Source organism: Triplophysa rosa, linkage group LG10 (genome assembly GCF_024868665.1).
Source record: "Triplophysa rosa linkage group LG10, Trosa_1v2, whole genome shotgun sequence".
Classification (NCBI taxonomy): Eukaryota; Metazoa; Chordata; class Actinopteri; order Cypriniformes; family Nemacheilidae; genus Triplophysa; species Triplophysa rosa.
In genome coordinates, this window is record NC_079899.1 from 24,825,324 (window position 1) to 24,841,244 (window position 15,921).

Consider the following 15,921-nt stretch of genomic DNA (forward strand, 5'->3'; position numbering starts at 1 on the left):
TCTAAAAGATTCTAAATTGTGCATATATAAAATAAAGACTATTTTACAGAAAATGGGGGATAATAACATATAAGAGACATTGTACAGGGTAGTATATAGTAGAATAAACATAAACATAATGGGGTTGAGAGATCTGGCTTTCCTCCAGAGCTTCTCTCTCTCGTGAGGCACATTCTGAATAAATCCATGTTTGTTGTGATGAACCGGTATATTGGCACATCTTCTGTGTACAGACACTCGCAGCAGGGATGTCACCCACCCACCCACCTCGCCCCAGGGTGTACCCCCGGGCCCTGTCTCACCCCCCGTGGGCCCCCGGGCAGTGTCCTATTCATCCGCTCAACGCTGTAACCCCCCATTGTGTATTTTTGGCTGGTTGAATACAGGGCTGTGCTCGGTCTCCCCTGCAGATCTTTTGTCGAGGGATTGTGTGATTAAAGCCCATTCCACCGCATGGACACGCATCTGACCGTGTGTGCTGTTAGTATTCGAGGAAGTTTTTAATACAGTTTTTGCTCGTGGCAGATGATAAAACAGACTAAAAATAGAGATAGACATTGAAGATGGAACCGGAGTTATATCATGAGACCAGAATATATAAAGGAACTGGAGGCTTTTTTCACATGTGCATACACCCAGAACATTTGCAGTACATTTGTTTAGTTATTTTATTTATAAAGCACATTTAAAAACAACCTAAAGGTTGACCAAAGTGCTGTACAGAAAAACATTTGCGATAAACTTTTCTACTACCAGTCAACAGCCTAGCAGCGGCGTTCTGAACAAGTTGTAGACGGCCAATGGATGAACTATTAACTCTGGAATAAAGTGAATTACAATAGTCAAAACGTGTGGTGATGAATGCATAAATAACTGTTTCGAAATTCCTGAGGGAGAGAAAAGTATGATATATGTATATCAAAGTGATTTTCAGAATGGCACAATATTTTTTGCACAATATTTGCTTTTAATACCCCCTCAAGTTTGATTAAAAATGGACCGAGCACTAAACCTTTTCTTATTTATTGAACAACACTATTAATTAACTTAAGTAAACCACAACATTACAGAAAACATGGGTTTTATTCAAATATACAAGAATGTATAGAAAAACAAAGGGCTCCCAATAGTTAAAGCATACAATGAATACAATTTGATCTGTTATGAATATTTTGTTGACTTATATTTTATTTTGGGGGGCTTAACTCAATAACCTTTCATGAAAATCTTCTCAAAGCTGAGCTTCAGTTTACACTACAAAACAAAATGACACAACTTGAATACAAAATTTTATAGAACGTCTTTAATAAAATAGACATATGAATAAAAGCAAAGATGTCAAATTATGAACTGTACATATAAAACACTTATTGTGTGCCTTAAAATAGCAGAATACCATGATTTTACTAACACGTTTAATGGTTTTCTTCACAAAAAAATGTTTTTATTTCTTGTCTACAGTGATGACAATAGTTGAACTTTCTGTCGTTTCTGTCTCTCTGAATATCACAGATTCCAGTTATGCAATGTTCCTCCCTCTGAAATAGTTTGTTACCATCAGAGCCAAAGACCTCCAGACTGCACACAAGAGCGTTTATAACACACATTAAACTCTTCAGCGGGAGTTTATTTTAGGCAGTGCGGCAGACACAACACACCCTTTTACACGTGTGAACCGTAAATGATGCAGTTATTATAGTTCAGATAGTGTCTTCTCTGTATGTGGTTTGTGAACCCACAGCCATCTGACACTCAAAAAGATGCATTCTGGGAAACAGACAAAGAGAAATAGAAGCGTTTACTCGTGCTGCTGTCAAATATATATCAATAAATATCACTCTTTCATCTTCTGGGAAATTCATTTGTAAACATGAACCGAATAGATGAAACACCAGTCAAGCAAGTCTCAAAGACACTGAAGTTCATCAGAATATTATGGATGAACAGTCGGAACAGGTTCAGCTCATTCTGTGTGTTTCACATGCACCTATTTTTAACGTTTGTATGTTAGGGGTGTTTGGTTTACCATATGCTAAACACCACAGCAAGTTTGTGGTGAAAATGAAGTTGCGATGCTTTCCATTACACACTGAATGCAGTTTGCTGTGAGTCTATGGTTAAAGGGACAGTTCACCCCAAACATTCTTATGTACTCTCTCATTTCAAAACTATCTGACGTTCTTTCTTTGGCAGAACACAAAAGAAGATATTTTGAAGAACGTTGATAACCGAAGAACATTGAACTCCACTGACTTCCATTGTATGAACACAAAGCCACTGAAACATTTCTCAAAATATCCTCATTTGTGTTCCACCGAAGAGTCATATGTCATAGGTTTTGAACAACATGAATTTTTAGTTTCTGAACTGTCCGTTTAAACACATGACCTCTAGCTTGCATGTGAAAATGTATTTATTTTGTACAAGATGTATTATTCAATGTTGACATGTTGTAACCGGCTGTCTGTATCTGACCCTGTGCAGTCCAGAGATCAGTCTGAGGATGAACTGGATGAGTCCGTCACTTTCCGCCGGCTTCACAAACTCGTCAATTCAACCCGGCGTGTCAGAAAAAAGCTTATTAAAATAGAAGAGGCCAAAAAACATGGAGTGAAGGGTGAGTGATAAATGCTTTTATTACAAATATACATCTTTTTGAAACATCGACCGAACGGCTTTATAGTTGATGCTTTAACAATCTTCAGCACGATTTCTACACAATTTAATATCTCCGTTTTTTTAGACGAGAACAAAAATGAGTTTGTAAAATTTTGAGGGAAAAAACGAACAAATCCTACATTAAAACTATACAATAGTATTTACTATAGTAAACTGTAGTAAATTCTAGATCACTATAGTATTTTGGAGTATTAACCGTAGGGAGTTGATGAACTGTTGTAAATACTGTAGTATATTTTAATATTTACTATAGTACGAAAAATGTAAAAAAAGTCAATGCTATAGTATACTACAGCATATTTTCATGTGTGATAAATTGTGTACAAAAATGAATATGACAATACACAACCTGTAGTTAACTTATAATAATTTATATTTTTTTAAAAATGTAATGGATATTTGAAAACCCGCCTCTTTCCTCCAGACCCGGTGACCCCCGAGGCGTCCCCCTCAGGTGAGGAAGGTCTGTGTCTCTACTCCGGGGTGCAGAAGCATCTCGCCGTGTCTCAGGGTGATGGACTGAGCTCCGTGCTTCAGGAGCAGCTCTCTCTGGACAGCCTGACCACGTCTCCATCCTCCAGCAGTTTAGACACCTGCAGCAGTCACAAGCTCTTCAAGAGTTTCAGTAAATCCAGCAGCAGTCAGGGACTCGAACCCGCATCAGGACCGCGTGGAGCGGCTTCAGGGCCGGATGCTGGAAGCGGCTCCTCGTTCTCAGAGGCTGACGGGGAGGTCGAGCCCAGGATGTCCCGCTCTGTGACGGATGGGGAGATGAGACGAGCGCTGAGCTCTTTAAACTACCACGGAGTGAGTGTCGAAACGGTATAAATCGGGTTCAATTCGGTTCAATGCATTTTACTAACGAAAAATGCTTGTTACAGAGGACCTGCAGCTTTGGAGGATTCGATCTCACAAACCGACCTGTGTACATGAGCAACAACAGCTGCGATCCTTCAGTAAGGACATCATATAAAACGGATTCATATCGTTTATTCCACAACCATGTTTTAAAACATTCATAAACAATTGAAGGGTTCGCTTTTTTAACCAGCGTTCAGAATCTTGAGTGTTCTTACACATTTGCTGTGACCTGTAGAATGACAGCAGAGACATGTCTCGGTCTCCCACACCATCCCGGATCTCTCTCGGGAAGAAGGTGAAATCTGTAAAAGAGACCATGAGGAAACGCATATCCAAGAAATACAGCTCTCCATCCGAGCAGGTAACTGTGCCATGAGGAAGTATTTGTAATAAACTAGCAGTTCCAGGTATTCTGTACTTCCTGTCCAAGCGGAATGAAGTTTGGCCTTGGAATGCCGGAGACTTTTGTGCTTTCTTCTAGAGATCCAACAATGTTTCATTTCATGTCAAACAAAGACAAAAGGCATTGCATTGTTTCTGCATCGACGATCATGTTTCAACTATAAGTTCAATACTTAGGCTTGTGAGCTTGTCAGTACTAAGCTTTAATATATGCAATAGTAATCGTGATTCATGCCAAAAATCATCTTCAGAGTTTATGGGTGCAGGTCTTCTGTGTTTGAGTATCTAGCGCCCCCCGCTGGCAGTCCAGTATATAGCTTGTGTTGAGCTCTGTGTTCTCTTATCATCCAGTCAAGCCCCAGCAGAGCTCCCAGCAGCCCTCGGTGTCCCCACACAGACACAGACTCGATGGAGAAACCCAAACTCAAAGCTGGAGGATCAGTGGAGAGTCTGAGGAGTTCTCTCAGTGGACAGAGCTCTATGAGTAAGTGTGTGCGTGACCAGATGTCCCCACAAAGGTCATAAAACTTAAGATCACCTTCTTTATGGCAAGCAGCCAGCGGTCCTCACGAGGGAAACCGATTATTTATCATACTAAACTATGCTTATCAAAAAATACCAATAGGTATAAAAACAATCGAGGGCCCATAAAAATATGTCCCCACAAAGATATCAATACCCGTTTGTTTTGACCTTGTGGGAACTTTATGAGAACACAAGTTTATGTATAATTCTCGTTGTTTTTTAATGTAAAAACGCAGGGTGTTTTTTGTGGGTTTAGTTTTAGAGGATGGACTATACAGTTTGTACATTATAAAAGAATGACAACAGAGATATGAGAGACACATCTATGAAAAGTTCCCATAAAAACGTGTGTGTGTACATTTATAAATACAAATATTCTGCGGAGAAATATGTATTGAACCTGACTAAACTTATTTTTGGTATGTCTTTGATTGTAAAAAGCTGTACGAAATATAGTAAATCGAATTATTTTAAATGGGGAAAAAAGCTGAAAGTTTTCTGTTCCGGTTAAATATGATGTCATGTATGTTATTAAAAGACTTATTTATATTTCATTTGTCAAAAAAAAAACTGTCAAAATGATTTGCTGCATCAGGGTTACTGTGTGTTATTAGTTTTGAGCGGTTGTTATCTGGGAATAATGAACCTGCAAATGTCGCGACTGGCCAATCAGAATCAAGCATTCCATCGAGCCGTGTAATAAAGAAAGTGCTGTCAATCGATAAAAAAAATAGATGATTAATCACATTATTCGCACATAACATTAATGTTTTTAAATATACTTTTACATTCTAATAATTTCACATTTAATCTCCAAATTAATGTAGAAACAACAAATTTCTTTAATAAAATCATTTTATGAATGAAAGACAACATTCTGATATTAGTACTGCAACTAATGTCTCCATTAAATTGATAATTTTTTCTTTATTATAACTTTATTATAGTTATGGCCGATTTACATTGAAATACAGTATAACTGAGAGCTATCATGTCTAACAGTTAGGAAATATACAGAAATTCAATGAAGTTCTCAAACACTTTACAGTCTTTAATGCTAAATTAAATACACGCTTTAACGTTGACAGCCCTAAATAAAATATAAATAAACATCTATGTATAATAATAGAAGTACCTGTATTTGAAAAGTCCCCATTTAGCGAAGTAAACATGCGTATGATAAAAAAATGAGGGTGCTTCTCACAAGTTTAAGTCTACAGGTGTACAAATAAAAAATGCAAAACTATAAATGAAGAGTTCATTTGCAAAAACAATAAAAACTGTTTTTATTCATTTTTATACATGATGTTTTTTTATTGTGTTTATTGTTAGGTGGTCAGACCGTCAGCACCACAGATTCCTCCACCAGTAACCGAGAGAGTGTGAAATCAGAGGACGGTGAGGAAGACGAGCTGCCGTACCGAGGACCGTTCTGCGGCCGAGCTCTCGTGCACACTGACTTCACCCCCAGCCCGTACGACACAGATTCTCTCAAACTCAAGGTCAAGCCTTTATCATTTCTCACAAAACAACAGAAGATCGTTTTCATGGTCAGTGTTTGCTCTGCGTCTGTAAAGTGGTTTTGCCTTTTACAGAGAGGAGACACCATTGACATCATCAGCAAGCCGCCCATGGGCACGTGGATGGGGCTCCTGAGTAACAAAGTGGGAACCTTTAAGTTCATCTACGTAGACGTGTTGAACGTTGAAGAGGAGAAACCCAAACGCAGCGTAAAGAAGAGGAGGAAAAGCCGACCTCCTAAACCCACATCTGTGGAGGAACTCCTGGAGCGCGTTCAACTAAAAGTAAGAGTCACATGTCTCGCTCAAGACGTTTACACTTCTGTGGAACACAAAAGGTGCATTTCAGAAAAATATTCGTGCATATCATTTTTTGCAAACTTATAAACCCTACAATAAATCAAACTCCAGCAAGTTAAAAGAATCTTCATAAAAAACGGCAGCTTGTGCTCTATACGCTGAGAACTGTAACAGAATGTCACTCTATATTCATTGTTTGGCTATTTAAAATAATTTTCACATTTCTCAAAGATATATTTTATTTATTGCATGAATTAATAAATTATTTATATCGCATCTTTGGGAGTTTTGTAATGGAGTTTATCACATGGAATAGACTAATGTTAAGTGCATTTATTGTATACTGCAAGTAACAAATTATGGATTTCAAATTCAACTAAAAGGATTAGGAGATTATAAATCATTTGTATGAAAATTAGGGCCGTCAAATGATTAAACGCGATTAATCGCATATGTCTGTGTACTGTGCGTATTGATTTAGTATTTATAAACACACATACATATTTATGAAATATTCACATGTATTTATTTACATTTACCAATAACTGAAATTATATATACATTTTTATTAATTTTTATATTTAATATTTTCCTTAAATATATCCATGTATGTGTACAAAGTAATGACATGTTATACACAAACTTTGATTCTGTATGCGATTAATCGTGATTAGTCGTTTGACAGCCCTAATGAAATTAATTAACTCAAAAATAATCGTGACAGCCCTAGTTATCATCTCCTTAGATTGCGCGTATTTTTTTGCGAATAAAATAGTATGTATAATACCGTACTTTCTCATTATCACTTCTTATAAAAGACTATTATGGTTTTGTCTGATAACATTTTTTTTGGAAAGCTGCTTTGAAACAATATGCACCAGGAAAAGCAATATACAAATAAATGTGAATTGAATTGAGTAAAATAATCTCTGTACTGTACAATGCAAAGAAATGTTCTTCTGACCGTCAGGAGCACATGCCCACGTTCCTGTTTAACGGTTATGAGGATCTGGACACATTTAAGCTCCTGGAGGAGGAAGATCTGGATGAACTGAACATCACAGACCCGCAGCACAGAGCCGTGCTGATGACCGCTGTCGAACTTCTGCAAGAGTGTGACAGTAAGAAAACCAGCTATAATTCATTATCTAAACGTGCTCAATCCCAAATATTGATCAGAAAAATGATTCTTGTATTTGTCTAAAGGTAACAGCGACCCCGAGCGTGACGGATCATGCGGTGGTTCCCAGGAGAAGCTTCTGTCCTCCGAGGGTCAGGAATCACGAGTCCCGTCTGTTGACTCGCCTCGTGACTCGGGCTGTTACGAAAGCAACGAGAACCTGGAGAACGGTAATGACAGCCTTCCTCATCCGTGACTCTCCGGCTCTTCTCTTCCTCATCTCTGTGAACCGCTGTTTCTTCATCTCTGCATGCGTCAGAATCTTTTCGGACATACCGAGCGACGCGGGACGGCTTCATTCTGCTCTCTCTGTCCTCCGCTTTCTCTTCTCTCATCTGCTGTCCGTTTCTCATCATCAAACCAGCGTTCAGCGGACCGGAGCATCTCTCACCCGCGGTGTCTCGTGCATTGCTTAAAGTGTTTCAGTTGAAAACAGACAGTGTTGAGTGGAGGCTTCGCAATTGTGTGACGATGTTAGGGACGCTTTTGTCATCAGGATTTTATGTTGAAGTGTGAAATTCTGATCACATTCATGTTTACGATGAATATGTGCTTTGATTTAGACAAACAACGTAACAACAGTCGTAACATGCCCTGGTGAAAAGTCATTCTTTTTTTTTTGCTTGTGCTTGCGAGATGTTGCTGTTGATGTGTGTATATTTTTATAGTAAAAAGAATTATAATACAATGTTGCACAATATCTTTACATGTGCCTAAAAATCATTTGTAACATGCAAATGTTTGGGACTAAAGTGGATATATTTACCACAATAAAACACTTTTGTTCTATAGATGAAGGTCATAACAAAAGTATGCAACGGTGAATCTCATAAAAACATGTTACACTTCACTTCCTCTGAAAAATTGTATTTTGCGAAAAGAAAATAAATAAAGTACCATATATTTTTAAAGACAATATTTAAGCCTATAATCACTTGGTTACAGAAAGAGAAATGTGATAAGTGTGCTCTAATCTTACATTTATTTTTAGCTTCAAAACTCAATCTCAAAACGTCTTAGTCCTACAATAGACTGCTTGTCTTTTGTGCAGAATGAAGCAAAACATATGACTCGAACACATTGTTAACACGTTTTGTGAGGTTCACAAACAAATGGTTAAGAAAAAGCGGACTCGAGCTCTTCTCTGATTGGTCACGGCACTGTCACCTGACCAGCCCTGTTCCGGATTCTGAGGGGAGATGTCAATCAGTCATTAAAGAAACAATAAATAAATAACGATCAATGATCTTCTTCTCTGAACTGCCTGCTCATTTCTGTCTGCTCCTGTTTCTTGTCTTTTTCCATCCAGAATGTTCTATTCATCCTTAAAGTGACAGTTCACCCAAAAATATCAATTCTGTCATCATTTCACCCTCGTGTTATAGAAACCCCCTATATCGTCGCTGTCCTTCCCATATGACTCTTTCTTCTGTGAAACTCAAAAGAAGATATTTTGAGAAATGTGTCAGTGGTTTTATGTTCAAACAAAGGAAGTCAATGGGGTCCAGTGTTGTTTGGTTATCAACGTTCTTCAAAATATCTTCTTTTGTGTTCTGCAGAAGAAAGAAAGTCAGGTTTGAATGACGTGAACCATCCCGTTAAGCTCTCTTTGCACGCTGAACTCAACGTTCCCGTCATCCTCTGGTCTACAAATAAATTTGTGCTGCCCCTTTAAGGGTTTTTTATTCTCTTGTTGTTATGGTGAGTCTCATCTTTGTCACGTGACTTTTTTAGGCAAAGGCAGAAAGGCATCTCATTTAAGCAGGTCGTCGTCCGGCTTTGAGTCCAGTCACCTTCCCTCCCCTGAGTATCCAACCCCACCCCTCTGCCACTCCACCAGGTCGACTCCGAAAATCAGACCGGATTCGCAGTTTCTCCAGCATCCACCGCAGATCGACACCATGAAGGATCTAGGAAGAAGTCACTTTTTACTTGACGGAAGACCCCTCAGCCGCAGTTGTGAGACTCTAGATAGGCTGTCTAGTCGGCCAGAATTCTGGAAGCGTTGCTTCTCTGTAGAGGAACTTCATATACAACAAGGTCCCAAACGACAGCAGACGGACAGCTCTGAGGACCTCAGTGACACCACGCAATTGGTCTCTAGCAATTCGGAGGAGAGTCCGAGTCAAAGTGGTCCGGAGAGCCCGGTAAAACCTCTCGATTACGATAAAGTGCAAGAAGATGGCGCACAGGGACCCTTGAAGGACTTTTCTCCAAGCCCACAACGCATGAAACCACCTGTTCCTCCAAAACCTCTTCCATCACCATTTTTAAAAAACAGAGAGACTTTCAATGCCAGTAGAGATTTTTTCACAAGCGCATCTCAGCCAGAGATGTCCGGCCATGAAGTTCCACAAACCAGCAGGCCACTCATTTTCAGACCGGCAAAGAAAGTTCAGATGGAGAAAACGGCCAACCTGGAAACTTTGATCGAGGAGAAGTTGTCATCTGATGGCATCGACCTCACGGAAGAACCATATTCTGACAAGGTATCTGCTTTTGAGCTTGGCAGACGTTGTCATTGCATTGAGTAGGATTTCATATTTGCTTCCAGTAAATTAAATTTTTATAACATTTCTACTTCAGTTCGTGATGAAGATGATATACATTTTTACATGATCTACTTTGTCATCGATTTTTAAACTTGCGTTAATGTTGATTCCTGTTATTTCTCTTTCAGCACGGCCGTTATGGTGTGCCGTTCTCTCTGGTCCAGAGATACTCCGAACATCTGGATAAACCTTTGGGTGACATCGCGATCCTAATCGATCAAACAAGAATCCAGCAGCTTTTAAAGAAGCACCGCATGGCTGTGAGTTCTTTGGTGATATTAATTGTCTGTAATACAATCTTGCCAAATGTTTCTGACTAATCTTTCACTTGATTCCACATTACAGATCCCATTGAGAGGTTTGTCCGATATATGTATCATTCCTTGAGCTCATCTGGATTTCATACTGGTTTGCAGAACTGTGAAACACTGAGACTTTTCATTGGATACTTTTCAACGGACCGACAAATGACCTGCCCGAATGTTTGAAAAGCAATACCGTTTCACACATATGCCCAGTGGAACGTAACATGCCCATGTTTTGCCTTTAAAGAAAATTCTTGCCAGTTTAGATTTAATGTAGATTTTAAGGTGTTGGCAGCACTGTTGAAACATAAACTTGATCATTTATGTGATTTGATAAGTGATTCTTAAGTCAGTTTTGCAAGTAGTGCTTTTGATCTGAAATGATCTGAATGCACACATTAGAATGTTTGGAAACCACAAGCGTTGCCTTTTTAATTGTAAATATATATTATAGTGTCCCTCGGTAAAATAAATGTACATTTGTTGTAGATTTTTAATATCGGTTATATTGGCGGAGGATAAAGTCTCTGACATGTTATTTGTGTTTTTACAGTAGCAGTTAAAAAGCTCATTTTTGTTTTGAAATGTTAGTGTTAAAAATAAGCAATTTTGGAGACTAAACACTTTTTTTCTGCGTTGTTTGATGTTTTGCCAGGCAACGTCTAAATGTACCATTTTAAACAAATATTTATTTCTTTTACTGTAGGACTTCTTTGATGGTTTTTGCTTGTAGCATTTATCAGTATTTTAATCTTATGTTCAGACAGGAAAAGGTGGATGCTGTTGTGTGAAAAAACTGAATTTGCGTATTAAACATGAATAAAGTCTATGAATACATTTTCTCAACAGATCCAACTTTCTTAAAATCTTTGGGGGTTTTTGTTGTTGTTTGTTTATACAATTCATTAATAGATCATTTTCCATACGAATTTTACAGGTTTCATCTGCCTATATAGTCTTAATAGATGTAATGATCAGGCTGCAATTTTACAGTAGGCTACATGTAGAATTTCACATAAAAATCAATTTAATGACATATCAATTTATCCACATTATTTCTTTTGCTCTACAAAATGTAAATTCACTACACTTCTAACATCTGATAGCACTACAGCTGTACAGTGCGCTTGGAGAGGTTGAGTGAGAGTTGCGCGCCGTGCGCACATGGAGACGCAGCGCAAGGCGCCTTTGGAAACAATGTACGAAATCGCTGGTCTTTGAATAAAACCCTTGTGGGTTTGCCACCATCTTTGAATTTCCGTCAAAAGAACATGATGGCCTTTAGAAACCCCCCGGCTCATAAACGCTTAACAGGTTTCGTGCGTCTGAGGAACCGGAGGGGGAACCGACTTGCCGTAGTTCTGCTGCGGATAACGCGACGGGATTTTGACTTCTGTCTGACGGCACTCTTCGTATTCTGTCTGGGATCTGCGTTGTATCAGCTCAACGGAGGAGCTTCACAGATTCTGATCAATGTCGGTTATTATCTCGGTAAGATTTGCATCACTATTTCTTGATCAATAGCGGGGCATGTACTGTAGTCTTTGGGGTACGTAGTCACAAAATAGTCTGAAGATCAGCTCAGCGTTTTGAGAAAAATGCTATTGCAATAAACGTATCCTAAACAATGTAGTCCTTAAAAACGTTTGTTAAAATAATTTATTTTAAAGTGTTACTAAAACATTGCAAAACCAAAGTTCTTTGATCAGCCATGTCAGTTCAGGTTCATAAAGAGATATTTGTGTCAAAGTTTTCCTCTGTGTGGAGTCTATAGGTTAGCAGTGTTATTCTTGGCTTCCCAGCAGACCAACCCAAGCTTTCCACACGAGTCTAAACTGAATGATAAGAGGCCTTTCATTGTGCCAGAGTCACCATTCACATTCAACAATACCACAAGTCACCAAATATAAGACAACTGGGGTGGAGAGAATGAAAAACTCTCACTAATGCATCATATCTGATCTGTTCATATCTACAGAAGGTTTGACTGTCTGCTTTCTTTCGTGTTTAGGGAGATTTGGTGATGGCAGTGAATCATTCACACCCAGAGTAAGTTTGTTTAAAACATCACTTGGGATTGAAAGTCACCCTCAGTCGTCTCATCCTTAAATGATGATTCTAATGAAATCTCTGCTTAACACTGAACACTGTATTCTGTCCTCAGGCTTTACCTTTCCCAAGTCAGGTTGTGTATAACAGAGTGGGAAAGTGTGGAAGTCGCACAATCGTTTTGTTGCTGCGTATCTTGGCGGACAGACATCAGTTCACCCTCATTTCCTCCGACATTCACAACAAGACCAGACTGAGCAAACGTGAGCAGGTGACCGACAAAACACCGCTTTTGTCATGCTGTCTTATTCCGGCCTTCAAATCAACGTGTCAACATTTCTTATGTAGGCAAATCTGATTAGAAACATCAGCACGGTTCCTCTGCCTTTCCTCTACACCCGACATGTGCATTTTCTGAACTTTAGCAGGTGAGCTGAGCGTTTATAAACATTAAACAGTCCTAAAAATGCGAAATATTCTAATGCCATTCCTCTTCTGGAGTCAGGTTCGGATCAGACGAGCCAGCGCACATCAACATCATCAGAGATCCGATGGATCGCTTCTTATCCAATTATTTCTTCCGTCGGTTCGGCGACTGGAGAGGAGAAGAGAATCATGTGGTCCGCACGCCTGGGATGAAGGATGACGAGAGATATTTAGTAAGAGCGCTTCAAACATACTACTTGATGATTCTTCTAACATTTTTGTAATACAGAACAGAAACGAAGGAGAATGTGTTCAAACCCATGTTAAGTATGGAGGTGTGAAATGAATGTCGATTGCAGAGGTCGAATCAACTAGATTTGGGTCATTTTGATGAGAAACGTTTGAGTTCATATGGAGATCTTCAATCAGATTGACTTTTGATGGCAGACTTGACAAATCTGAGCTCAGTTTGACACACATTGTTGACATCTCTTCTCAAACTCTAATGACATTTCTGACATTTCTGACTCATTTTCTCAGAAGAGACTTAAGCGAAACTTTCCATTTGCCCTTCTTTTAATCCCCTCAATGTTCAAGAGAAAGAACTGAGATATTTAGAAAGATCTGAGATAGTTCTTTGCCCCATTTGAATGAAGAAATACAGACATGTTGATAGTATAAATGCACATGAATAAAAGCTCAATTGAATGAAGAGTGAAGTCCCGTTACGGCTGAGGTGTGTTGTAAATGAATCGGCTTCAGTTCACCTCCCAGTTTCACATGAATGCTTCCTTCACAAGTCGAGCGGCTGCGTTTATTCACATGGTTTACACAGTCTATATTTAGAGTGAAAAGTGCCTCCTGACCATCATTAGTGTCATACGGCGTTTCGGTGTGAAATGACGATGCTTACTTTTTCAAAGCCTCATATTCTTTTAAAAATGCCATAAAAGAACCATTTTTGCCTGAATGGTTCCACAAAGAACCTTTAACATCCAAAAAGAGATTTTTTTGAGATTATAAATAATAATAATAAGATAAAGAAGAAAAAAATGGCTCTTATAAGAAGCTGAATGGTTCTTTGGGGAACCAAAAATGGTTCTTCTATGGCATAGCTTTAAAGAAACTTCATAGCACTCTTTTATCAGGTTGAATGTGCAGGGGTGGGTATGCCTACATTTAATTCTTTTTTATTTATCTGAAAGAAATAATTATTCAATTTTCTGAATTGCTCAATTTATTACATTTTTTATTTTTACTTATTTGCTGAAAACCAAGAAATGTCCAAGCATGGGTCTGTGGCCAAAGACTTCACGTAAATGTATTGAATAAAGCACACACATATTTGGATATTTAATATGAATCTGTACAAATCTTTCTTCTCTTTTGAAGGACATTAACACGTGCATCTTGGAAAATTACCCAGAATGCTCCAATCCCAAATTGTTCTACATCATCCCATATTTCTGTGGGCAGCATCCTCGGTGCAGGTACAGATGCGTTTATACACATGATCCATTATCTTGTGTGATGAGATGAAAACCAGAGTTTGAGACTTGATGTGTGATAAACCAGAGAGCCGAGCGTGTGGGCGCTGGAGACGGCGAAGCAGAACGTTCTGGAACATTATCTGCTGGTGGGGTTGTTGGAGGAACTTGAGGACGTCCTGCTTCTTCTGGAGAGACTGCTTCCGCACTTCTTCACAGATGTCCTCAACATCTACACAAGTCCAGGTGAACTTTTCCAGCACATTTACCTTTCAGATTTTGAAATGAATGTCTTCTTTAACATATGGAGACTTGGGGTAAAGTGGGACACTTTTTGCTAATGAAATTAATATTACAAACGTGTCGTGCTTTGACCTGATTGAACACTAAATGTAGAAGTATTCTGTCATCTGTGTCTCTGGTCTGTTTAGAATACAGGAAGCTGGGCAACCAGACGGTCACTGTTCATAAACAGACTCCGAGTCTCGAGGCTCTCCGGGTGCTTTATCAGCGCATGGAATATGAGTACAAATTCTTCAACTTCATCAAACATCAGTTCCACCTCAGCAAGAAAAAGATCGGTCTGAACACACACCCACAGACGTCCAGACGTTGTTCTGGTTCGCTTCAGAAGATGAGCTTACTAGACGAGCTCGAGGAGGAGACAGAAGATTTATTACTCACCTGGATGGAACAACACTGATGTTCAATGATCAGACACACTGTATAATATGAAGTACGTTTAATGTGTATAATATTACAGTATATGAAGTTTTTTTTATTGTGTTTTTTGTGTTAGTTAGCTGTATTTTTTGAGTTATTATGGCTTAAATCAAAAAGAACCAACTGCAGTTTGATTGGTATTAATTGGAATGCACAATAAGAAAACATGATTTTTGTACATTTTTATATGTTCTCTGGACATGAAACCTGGAAAACTATTAACTACATGTTTCATCATAAAACTGGACAAAACCTGAAATAAAATAATCATTTATAATATTCATCTGTACAAATATATTGGTACTGTTTATTCGTATCAGTATTTTTATTTGTAACAACCTTGATTCAGCTTATTTGATTTTTTAACATAGTTCAACGTTACAACTATAAAATCCAATAAGATGGGTTGTAAATATCTGATATACATGAGCATTCATGAAGCACACTTTTGTATGAATTAGACAATGTATGTGTTGGTTGTTTTTAATCAGTGAATTCTAACTCAAACATTCGTTCAACATTACAGAAATGTAGTTTGATAGCAGAACTGATGATACTTGACTTTTGCGGTCAATAAAGACAAAATTTTAATATCTCTATGTGTCTGTCCACTGTATATACAGTACCACTGAAGGTGTGGAAACACCTTTTCTTTAGATTCTTTCCACCTTTTAATTCAATTCAATTTTACAATTTAAGAACAAACTATGGAGTAGCACAATTGTACAAAACAAAACTGTGGGAATTATGTTGTGTTTAAAAGCATCCGAAATGCCTCAAAAATATGTTACACTTTAACATCTTCAAAGTTGTCAACCTTTAGAATTTGCAAAATCGTTCTCGTGCCATTTTATCATCCAGCTTCTTGAGGTCTCACTCTGGGAAGCTTTTGAAAGAATACCGACTTTTTCC

At 38.4% G+C, this 15,921-nt stretch overlaps 2 protein-coding genes across 4 annotated transcripts in view; both read left to right on the forward strand.

Moving 5' to 3' along the window:
* Positions 1–11,140, forward strand: part of sash1b (SAM and SH3 domain containing 1b) — a 65,656-nt gene extending 54,516 nt beyond the window's left edge. For 2 of the 3 annotated variants that reach the window (XM_057343215.1, XM_057343214.1), the window contains exons 9-20: positions 2,485–2,617; positions 3,104–3,486; positions 3,561–3,635; positions 3,776–3,901; positions 4,294–4,426; positions 5,800–5,969; positions 6,063–6,272; positions 7,258–7,408; positions 7,494–7,637; positions 9,202–9,956; positions 10,148–10,279; positions 10,365–11,138. In XM_057343215.1, the coding sequence (XP_057199198.1) occupies positions 2,485–2,617; positions 3,104–3,486; positions 3,561–3,635; positions 3,776–3,901; positions 4,294–4,426; positions 5,800–5,969; positions 6,063–6,272; positions 7,258–7,408; positions 7,494–7,637; positions 9,202–9,956; positions 10,148–10,279; positions 10,365–10,406 (2,454 nt within the window). In that variant the 3' untranslated portion in view covers positions 10,407–11,138. Of the gene's footprint in view, positions 1–2,484; positions 2,618–3,103; positions 3,487–3,560; positions 3,636–3,775; positions 3,902–4,293; positions 4,427–5,799; positions 5,970–6,062; positions 6,273–7,257; positions 7,409–7,493; positions 7,638–9,201; positions 9,957–10,147; positions 10,280–10,364 lie in introns of all 3 variants that reach the window. The other variant, XM_057343213.1, reaches the window with a different exon arrangement.
* A 140-nt stretch (positions 11,141–11,280) lies between these two features.
* On the forward strand, positions 11,281–15,901 carry LOC130559893 (uronyl 2-sulfotransferase). Its single transcript, XM_057343220.1, has 8 exons — positions 11,281–11,815; positions 12,336–12,373; positions 12,489–12,644; positions 12,722–12,801; positions 12,879–13,032; positions 14,192–14,289; positions 14,375–14,532; positions 14,718–15,901. Exons 1-8 carry the CDS (start codon positions 11,596–11,598, stop codon positions 14,987–14,989), a joined length of 1,176 nt encoding a protein of 391 aa, XP_057199203.1. The 5' UTR covers positions 11,281–11,595; the 3' UTR covers positions 14,990–15,901.
* The last annotated feature ends 20 nt before the right edge of the window (positions 15,902–15,921 follow it).